The sequence below is a fragment of the Pollicipes pollicipes genome, unplaced genomic scaffold, assembly GCF_011947565.3.
Source record: "Pollicipes pollicipes isolate AB1234 unplaced genomic scaffold, Ppol_2.1 Scaffold_2555;HRSCAF=2994_pilon_pilon_pilon, whole genome shotgun sequence".
Classification (NCBI taxonomy): domain Eukaryota; kingdom Metazoa; phylum Arthropoda; class Thecostraca; order Pollicipedomorpha; family Pollicipedidae; genus Pollicipes; species Pollicipes pollicipes.
The window spans coordinates 21275290-21285418 of NW_023596136.1; the positions used below are offsets into that span (position 1 = coordinate 21275290).

Genomic DNA, 10129 nt, shown 5'->3' on the forward strand with positions numbered 1-10129 from the left:
GCGCCGAGCGAATCTGACATCCGGCGGGAGCCATGCCGTCATGGCAAACACAAACACGCCGCTGCCGGCAGACGGCCCGAAGCCGCGAAGTCACGCTCCGCCGCCCGACCGACGGCCGTGCGACACGTCCGAGGTTTTTACACGCGCTGGTATCCCGGCCGGGTAGATCTGGAGGGGTGCCGGGTACGGCGTACCGCCGCGCGCCGGAAGCCAGGCTCGTGGCGACCGGGGGCGTGACGCAAAGCCGCGTTACTCAGCGTCGCGACCTGACGCCCCCCGGCGCAGGCGGGAAAGCGGCGGTTTGCAGTCCACAAAGCGCCCGACAATGGGCGAAGGCGCCGCCGGAAGTTCATTCAGCGCGACCAAAAGCGCGGGCGACAGACGCGTCAGCTGCGGCGCGGCGGCGGAAGGGGGGGGGGGCAAGGTCGCCGTCCTGAATGCAATGATCTTGGGTCTCAGAATGGTACGGTTGTTTTTTTCTCGCACGATTTTTTCTCTCGTAATAATAATAATCAGACAGGACAGAAGCTACATCTGAATCTGATCTGTTTTTATGCGCTGAGGTGCAAAAAGACCAACCGTGTATTTCAAGAAATGCTGGTTTTGCTTTCATCAATCTCCGAAATCCTATCGCACGATTTCTCGACACATTTCCCGCCACGGTCCTTTGCGTCCATTGATATCGAATCTCTGTGCAGTCCAATTAAAAGACACCGGACTTTTCTCCTGATCGGCCTATTGGACTGTCAGGGACCCATGGCTCACTCGCCTCCCCGCTCCTCCCCTCTACAGGCGTGGCACATCGGACCTGGCGCTGCTCACTCACCCTGGTAGTTCCACTCGTCGAGCGGCGGCGGCGGCGCGGCCGGTGGCAGCGCGTAGCGTGGGGCCGCCAGCCGCGTCTCGCAGGCGCTGACGGGCGCCGTCAGCGCCTGCACGCAGCGCCGATCGGCCCTCTCACAGGCCAGGTGCAGCGGCGTGTTGCCGTGCCTGTCGCGGTGGTTCGTGTCGGCGCCGGCCACCACGAGGTGGCGGCACAGCGCCGCCTGGCCGGTCAGCGCCGCAAGGTGCAGCGGCGTCTGCCAACGGGGGCGGCGTAAGGAGACAGCTGGGGCAACGGACACGCCGCTGGGCGTCTGACCGTAAATGGCAACTGAAACCGCCGCCGATGAGGCAAGAACCGGCGATGGGATTTCTGTCCGTACGACCGGTCTGCGAGCCGAGCATAGCGCCGGGTTGGGGATAGCGATCTGACAATCAGTTTAAGATTGTGGTCGACAGGCTGGGCCGCCGTGACGGACACAGTTTTAGAACTGACACAATCTAATCACATCACGGCCCAAGAATCCCCTGGCGGAAAGAGCATGCCAGGTATCGGTGGCGTCATTAACTGCGAAACACCCAGGTATTGTCGGCACATTCTTTGTTACAACCATTCGATCCGTCTATACAATCATAGCTGTGTGTCAGAAGTCAACTCGGCAATATTATTTACCGGGGATTTTTCTCGTTCATGCAGGCACATTGGAATATCGACACAATATACGAGGATGATCACGGTGAGTGTAGGACGACACCAGATGGCAGGCTGTCCGCCCGGCCGATACTGAGAGCGGCAGGCAGGCCCACAGTACGGCAGGTATTAAGGCAGGTGTGGGTGTGTGAGCGGTGAACGACATATCCTGTTTCCCAGGCCACAAGCCACTATTTCTTAGGCCACAAGCCGGCTCAATAATTCTCCGAAATATAGTTCTGAAAAATTACTTTCACTGTAAGGAATTCAACCGACTGACAAATCGAGCTGAGTTCTCCAAAAGTCAACGAAAAATAAGACGCCGCTGAACCATGTGTGTAACCTTCCTGCACACTGGGAACGTGACATTACTCTTATCAGCGATGCAACTGCATTCTCAACATCTCAGAAACTTAACATGAGATCTTTGAATTTGCATGCATGGATGGAGTCATGGACCCAAAAATCTACTTAACATCCATAATTTGTTGGAAGCTTCCAATCCTGTTCTGAACTACGAGGCAACAAAACTGCACCCAGCCACAGCAACAAGGCGCTCCGCGAGAACACAGGAAACTGCAGCTGGCCCCGCGCCGGCAGATCGGGACCGGCGGTCCCCTGGCCTCTGCCGGTTCGGTGCCACCGCAGCCGCGGCGCCCCGCTCACCTGCATGTAGCTGTTGCGGAGGTTGAGAAAGTCCGGGTGCGGCACAAGCCGCACGAGGCACTCGGCGACGCCGGCGTACTCGTAGATGATGGCCAGGTGAAGGTGCCTGCAACGGTGGGCGCCGGTGAGAACGTCGCCGGTGAGAACGGAGCCTACCGCGGGATTTCCACCGGCAGCCGTCTGTCCGACCGCTGTTTTCACAGGGGGCGGAAAGTCCGCTGGCTATCGGTGGGGCCGGCCGGCCTGCCGACAGACCGCATCAACCCGGCGTCACCGCGACCCCGACGTGACCTCGGGCGAGGACGGCCAGAGAGACGGGCGCCGAGCCGGCCCGCAGCATACATACGAAGTAGCAGGGCGGCAGGAAGAGGACGCGCGAGGGTCCTGCCCGGTGGAATGCAGATGGAACGGCTCGCGAGGACGAGAGTAGCCAAATATTCACGGCCAGATCTCACTCCGAGATAAATGGATTTTAAGTCTCGGATTTTGTATTTGAAGACATGTTAAGTCCCCGTTCTCCTGACAAAGGCTGGCTGATCATAATTCAAATCAAGAGGGCCCGGCAATATACCCTGGCGCCAACTGCCATGATTTAGCAAAGGAGAAACGTTAAAATGGCACTGGAGTCTTTCCCTGGGACCCGACGAGTCACACGGCCGCAACCCGCAGCATGTCACGATCATCACGCAGGGCACGCCGCACCACAATGGTCACTGCAAGACCGTTCATCGCTGCCGGCAGGTGCTGTGTGCTGCAGCCATTAATCATCCATCCGGAAAGAACCAGTCTACAGCTCGTGGTCTTTCTCCCCAGGACTTTTGGCCACCATAACAGGACCTGCGGTCCGTGGTCCCGTGCTCGTCTTTTTTGTGAATGACGCGGTTCCCACAGCCGCTCCGCGCGCCCACCGTCGTAATCCCGGTGACGCCAGCCTAGAACAGCCGGCCGGACGGACCGTAACGTTCTGGGGATGACCGGCCATCACGGCAGCTCCAGACGGCCCTCCGCCGCCGACCTTGACCCGGCCCTGTGCCGACTGGGATTTCCGCGCTCATTCGGCGGCCGAGGCCCTGCGCTGCCCTCGGTGCCGCCGTACAAAGCCCGGCAGCGCGGGTCGCTGGCTCGCGCCGGGCAAGCGCCCCCGGAATTCCCAGGCGGCAGGCCCGTCGCCGGAGCGCGAGGGCGCGCGGCCGGCGGTGGTGGCAACCGCTGCGCAGATGCCGCCCGCCCGGCGCGCACGGCAGGCGACGTCAATGGGTGTCAGGCGGGCGATGGTGGGAGCTTTCCAGCGGTTTTCGCAAGTCCGCCGCGTTGTTTTTGTGGTTGTGACATTCGAGCTTGTGGAGGCGCGCGGCGGGGATTTCGACAAGCCTTGTCCACTGGAGGGCATGCGAGGAGGAACAAAGGCATGCGAAGGACAACAACTAGGCGAATGTGGGTCAAATCGGAACGAGGCCAAACACATCACCAACACTAACAGCAGGGGGAGGGGTGGTAGTGATTGAAACTCGAGCTATGTATCCATTATTCATTGGTTCCCCAGTTATGTTAACGCCTACAATGCGAACAGGACTTACGCGCATTGTAACTAACCCCTGTTAGCACATGCCAACTCTTTTAAATTTTTTGCGTGAATTTGGATTTGGATTGGATGCGCATTTAAATGTCAACACAACTTCGGGGCCGCCACGTAAAAATGATTAGATCAATAGCACGCAATATTGTTCTATGACGTGAAAAGAATTTGCACGTTCGCAACGCACTCAATTTGATTTTCAGGCAAAACTTCGAGTTGTGACACTCCAATTGCGATTTTGTGCTAGCCCGCTGGATTTTAAACGCAAAGGATCCACGGAAATGCATGACTGGAATAAAGCCTTCTTGCCGTGGCTGCAGCAACATCACGCGTTCCCACCTTCGGCCATGTTTCGAATGGTGACGTGGCTTCCCCTTAAACCCTGACGCAAAGCACGCCAGCCCGATGCTGGCTAACACGGCTGGTAGATATCCGTCGGCGCTCCGCCACGCAGAGCCGAAGAGCGCCACGCGGCGCCCCGGCGGCCGCGCGCTGCCGGCGCCACCCGCTGCACTCACGTGTCTCCGTCCTCGTCGCCGCGGAAGGCCTCGTCCAGCACCTGCAGGTAGCGGCGCTCCCAGACGCCGCGCTCGGCGCCGCTCAGCTCACACTCGTCCAGCTGGAGGCCACTCAGGCCGGCGCTGAGCCGCTCGTCCGCGCCCTCGCCCGGCCGCTGCGACGCTTCCTTCGGGTAGCGCAGCGGCGGCGCGCCCGGCGCCGGCGACAGGCCATCGGCCGGCGACAGCAGGCCCGACACGAAGCCGCTGTCGAGTGGCGCCAGGTCGCGCTGCTTGCCGAGCCGCAGCCGGTGAGGGGCCGCGCCGCGTGTCGGCAGCGCCGCCGCGCAGTCGCTGACTGTCGTGCCCTCGCCGTTCCAGCCGCCGTTCACTCCGTTGTGTGACATGTTCGGCGTCGATCGCGCGGCTGCACCGACCTCCCCGCCGCTCTACTGAGCCCGCACTGTGGCGCGACGACGCGCCAGCCGGCTCGCCGTGCCGGGAATCCCGGCCGGCGACGGTGGCGCCGCGCGACGGCCGGCCGGCAATCTGCGCGCGCCTGGGATGGCCGGGGATGGCCGGATTACACACAGCGTCGCTCGTCGCGTGGAGGGAGGTCCCATCGGGCTGTCGGGGGGTTCGAGCATTGTGTGGGGTTGCACGGAACCCGGGTGGACTCAGCACCCATGGCGAGCCAGGGGACGGGTGGGGACTCCCGCAAAGACGGAGACTGGGGTGAGTTCTGTTCGATGATATCCGATTCCGACTTCAATTGAGTACCATTGCCTTCGTGTCCCTCGTCAGCATTTAGGCGGCACCAGCAGGATGTGTTCCCCAGGCGCGCCTCTAACGAGACAGGCGGAAGATGGCCGAGGAAAGTCCTCCGGGTCAGTAAACAACAGGAGCGCCACACATATCGGACGGAAAGGGCCGAGTGACGCACGTTCTGAAGCTGACGGGACTTTCTCTTGCAGCTCAGCAGATATCATGTGCAAGCAAGCAAGCAACATGCACCAGAGGAGGAAACATCCCTGTCGTGGGACAGTTCGGTGGTGACAACACAGTTTGAAAGCAACACCGGCCGCATGCACGACTGCAGCGTTTTTTTTGTTGTTGGGGATGTGCTTCGTTATAAGTCCTCGAGTGTCACGCGTCCGGAATACCCGGCTGGTGAGCGAGTCGCTGCATTCACATTTATCTGCACTTGACCTTAAATGTCACAAAACACGTCAGGGTGCGATCACCGTATTCCACACTGGGGCTAACCGCGGCTTTTCAACAAAATGCATGGCACTGGTCATCAGCGTCAGAAACCGGCAGAATGCGAGGATTTACCTCGCGGTTACAGCCATTGCACGAAAGACTTCATCCAGACATGCTGCCCGGACTGAACAAGGCACATGAGCACGGTAATCAGCGGTCTTAGGATCATACCGAATCATCCTCGCATGTCATCACCCACTCAGTCTCACTAGAACTATAAGTAACTGGCTTCCTATCTTAAACATCATCAGACATGATATGCACGCATCTTATGAATGCAGTCATCTCAATAGTAGCTGAGATAACTCTTTAGTTACCCATTAGCACAAGCACCCAGCATTAGTTGCTTCTCTCGGTACCGGTCACAAGCTGTGTTAACCGCCCCGGTGGCACCACGGGTCAAATACTTGTACTTGAACGAGTGGAAAACTGCCAATGAACCGCGTACGGCCAACAGAAAAAGGGAAAAGGAGGGTGTGACGGACATCCCACCTTACATGTAACATTGAATGCGGTCGAGTTTTGATGCATGTTGACACTAGTTCCACACTGGTTAGCATTGGAGAGAATTCCTTTATAGTTCCTTCCTGCGTGCCTGGATTACGTAATCTTTAAGCTTTTACTCATGTTCCAGCAGGGCGTGTTACGACCTATTTTCTCATTTTGACAGGAATCAAATGCATATTACTGTAGAGTTCACTGAATCGCAGCAGGTTTGAACACGTACACGCCAGCACTCCTGGTGGCATTCATGGGTGACGTGCAGATTCTTAATTTGAAAAGAATGGTTTTCCAAACACTACGTCTAGACCTTTGAGTTCCTCTTTCACATGACGCAGTGACGTGATTGTTGCCTCAACGTGTCATACATGATGTGATCAGGAAAAGTGCTGTGCTATGTTATTTTGGGAGTTTTCAACTGCCCATGATAATCAAGGTATCGTCCACAAAGCCTTATGCGCGTGGCTTTTAAATCGAGCGCCGCCAATGCTCACGTTGAGGAAATGAATTGCGGAATTTCCGAGATGACTTCGGTATTTAATATTTTTGGGGCGATCCTGCCACGTATTGAAATCTGACACCTTGATCACTCGGCCACGCCTGCGGAAAATGGCATAAATCTTAAAGTATATATTTATATATAAATATCTCTCCCCCCCCCCCCTCTCTCTCTCTCTCTCTCGTTAGTGGGTACACGGCACTTGTGGTGAAGACCACGAGCATCACCAAGCACAAAGCACCACAAGCACCGCTCTTTGCATGACCCTGTGAGCGGTCAAGAACATGAAAGTGGCACGATTGCATTGATTGAGGAGCCGCATTCAGCTGCGGCAAGGGCCGGTAAGTGTCGGGGAAGTCCAGTGGCTCTCAAGTCACGATCGCTGGCCGACATAACGGTTTGAAAACCGCCCGCCTGAGAACAGCCAGTTGGCCGTGAGCGGCGACCGGCTGGGAACCGTTGCCGTCCAATCGTTCTGGCAGCTGCAGCAACATCATAGCCTATTTTCTTTCATCGAGGTAAAAACATGCAAGGGACGAGAGCTTACGTGGGCTTCTGACTAAGCTTCTGCTCGACAGGAGGCGCGGCTATTTATTACATACAGTCTGAGCTGCGAAGGCCAAGCTGCAAAATCGCGCCCGTTAGGTGCTCCGTCGTCGAGCTGTTTTCCTCCCTTGGTACGTGGGGAGATGTTATCTGTAATGACAGCTATGTTCTGTCTGCTCCTAGGCACGCAAGCCTCGGTATTGGTTGCATTTCACAGCATCTTATGGGCTATGGTGCTGCCCGACCCGAACCGCTTATGAGTCATGACAACCAAATGTGATATCGCATAAATGAAACGTAAAGCTTGCATCGTGCTGATTGTACAGATAACTGTTTGAACATTATGAAAGAATGTTTAATATGCTGCCCTCTGTTATCAAATCAAAGCGATGTGAACCATAGACGCAGGGCTTCCAGGACATGGATGGACCTGGCTTCTGGCCCTAGCCCTGCCAGCAGACAGGGAGTAAGAATATGTTTTTCCCGCGTCCTTTCTTGGAGCCCCGTTTTACCAAAGCTAAAAGTTTTGTAGTTACACATACATGTTATCAAACAAACCAGATCGATGAGAGTCCATAGCTCAGGTAGCAGGACCTTAATTCATGTTCATGATGTTCATGATGTTCATGATGCTCTTCACTGCATTAACATGCGCCCGAGTGGAGAACCAAGTTAAGCCTCATCCGAAGGTTTGTAAATAATGATTTCCAAACGGCGCGGCACATATACGCCAAACTTTTCATAGCTGTAAGCAATTGAGTAGAGAATATTTTTCTTAAAAATCAGATGCAACTTGTAAGGCTGTTGTCCTATGGCCGGGCAAAGCAAGGCCGGGGCTGTCAGCGAAGGCAATTTCAAGGGAATTGTTTAATCTGATGCGCCAACAGGGTGTTAGACGAAGCCTCACATATCTGAGATAGCTTCTTAAGCAATAAAACAATGAAATTTAGGGTTCACACAGATTCCATTCACCTAGGGTCGTGTATAAAGGTCGGACCGAGGTCAAAACTAATCTGCGTTTTTACTCCAGAGTTTCCTGTGTGGTAGTTTCTGGTGCTCATTTCGAATTTATCTCTAACAGAGACCGCAACATGCATCTTCCATAGGCTTCTCAGGGGCCAGAGCGGGTCACTGACCTCAAATGATCAAGGTCAACCATTTTTTAGCAACATACTGCTAGCGTAGTCATTGACGCTTATTCGAATGTAAAAACCAGAGCAATCGCTTAGGTCTTTGGCCACCATAGCATTCTCAAGGTCAAACAAGATACCTGAACTGAAATAAACACCAGTGACCTTTTGCTTAGAGCAGGAATCTAGGGTCAAGGCGGCCGCTTGACGAAGTCAGGAGTACTTCAAACACTAATTTAGAGTTTGGCCTTGTTTGACCCTATTTGACTCGAAGGTTATGGCTTGGGAAGCTCAAATTTCACCTGAGTGATTTCACATACGGGTCAATCCACTCAGCAAATTTGTGTCCCTAGCTCTAGCTTTAATTTCGCCAGATTAGGGGAGTACGCTAGATAGTGTCACGAGAAGTATGGATGACTTGCTGTTGAGACTCTTTTGCCTTCTTCCCGCCAAACTGAGGAGGCACTTTTAAAAGTCACGGTCAGGATCCCCCCTCTCCATATGCGAGGAGGCCCATTTTACATAGAAGACCCCTGGAAAATTATTCCCTCAACTCAAGCTACTTGAAAAATACGTGCACAAATGACAGACCGACTCTTTTTATGACCATGATGTAATGAGTATGAAGGGGCTCAAAACAGACACGCTAAAGACATCATGTGACGCAACATCGCCCGTCAAAGCGGCTAACATCGCGTGAAGAGCCTTCCGAGCCTAAACTGGAACCCCTCTGCACCTTCTGCACATTCAGGAGACCGCCAGTTGACTAGGTTTCACTGGCTAAATGGAGGTGAGCCTCACGTGGAGTTTTTCTTTCCGCCGGTTCACCTTCCGTATCTACGAGAAACAAATGAAAAGAAATCGACGTGTGCCTGCATTACGGCGCAGGTGCAGACGGTGTGGGCGGCGTGATGTGATGAGACTCGAGCGGAGGCGCCGGCGACAGGTTTGTGCACGCCATCATGTCGCAAATAAAATACCGTAGCCTGCGACTCTCGAGATATTGCCGCACATAACTTTACCCGGAAATGTAGAATATATAAATACATATAAAACACAAAAATATATACTGAATATAAATTGAGCGCCAGCGCACCCGAGCTCCCGCCCGGACTTCCCTGGGAAGCCCCGCCTGCATGCACCGAGTGGCGATCGAACGTGGCTGGTCGCTGGAAATGTCCCGGCTTCGTTGCTGCAGCAACAGAGCACCTCTCCGACCTGGCCTGTTGATGCAGTAACAGACCCAGAGGTGTCTGTTACTCTTGGGCTGTTCCTCTTGGTTCCTTTCGTTTCCTTTGTGGGCAAACGACCTGGAATATGCCAGGAAGTACTGGTTGAACAGCGCTGAAGCGCTAAATAACGACTACATTGACAGCACTGAATATTTTGAACAACGCCCATCATGAAGAGGGGCAAGGATTCAGGGAGGCTCAGCAAAACATAACTCTTGAAATATATGACTAATGGATCCAGAAAATGTCCCCATTCTATGTAGATATTACCACTAAAAAATTAAAAAAGACAAGGCATCCAAGCTCCCAGAACCCCGTCTACAATTCAGCATTAAAAACTGAGAAACAACTCAGGAGGCTAATAACCCAAAGTTCACAAAATCCAGAGCAAAGTGGTTTATAACAGCATATCTTACTGCGATATTCAGCCAACACGAACATCGCCTGAACCTCAGAAACGTACGTAACATCAAAACTATGGTGCATTTTTTGGCGAACTAGCGACTTGAAAACAGTACGAAGCTACCTCAAAAGATACCTTTGGAATTTCATCTTTCGCTAGATGGCGGTAGCGGAATCCTGGCTTATATTGCCAAATTGCATTACTTACTAAGATCATTTGTCGCAGTTTCTGAGCCGTCTAGTCATCAACGGTAACAGCCAAAGTGCCGCAAAAGTATTCACTTCAGTCGTTTATTGATTTGAA

General features: G+C 54.1%; 2 protein-coding genes across 2 annotated transcripts in view; one reads left to right on the forward strand and one right to left on the reverse strand.

Annotated features, from left to right (window-relative positions):
- LOC119099065 (brother of CDO-like) overlaps positions 1-166 on the forward strand; it is a 2290-nt gene extending 2124 nt beyond the window's left edge. The window contains exon 5 of the mRNA XM_037222119.1: positions 72-166. Within this exon, the coding sequence (XP_037078014.1) occupies positions 72-166 (95 nt within the window). The remainder of the gene's footprint in view (positions 1-71) is intronic.
- Positions 167-818: 652 nt separating this feature from the next.
- Positions 819-4705, reverse strand: LOC119099073 (NF-kappa-B inhibitor cactus). The gene is made up of 3 exons (XM_037222131.1): positions 4274-4705; positions 2180-2285; positions 819-1079 (listed from the first exon to the last, which is right to left on the reverse strand). The coding sequence occupies exons 1-3, from the start codon at positions 4657-4659 to the stop codon at positions 819-821; spliced, it is 753 nt and encodes a 250-aa protein (XP_037078026.1). The 5' UTR covers positions 4660-4705.
- Positions 4706-10129: the final 5424 nt, after the last annotated feature.

Excerpts from the sequence above, each read along its gene's own strand:
- LOC119099073 (XM_037222131.1), bottom strand. The coding sequence starts at position 4,659 with ATGTCACACAACGGAGTGAACGGCGGCTGGAACGGCGAGGGCACGACA. Across the intron at positions 2,286-4,273 it reads GGCGACGAGGACGGAGACAC|GCACCTTCACCTGGCCATCA; the intron begins GTGAGTGCAGCG and ends CCACCGTTGCAG. Across the intron at positions 1,080-2,179 it reads TCCGCAACAGCTACATGCAG|ACGCCGCTGCACCTTGCGGC; the intron begins GTGAGCGGGGCG and ends CCCCGTTGGCAG.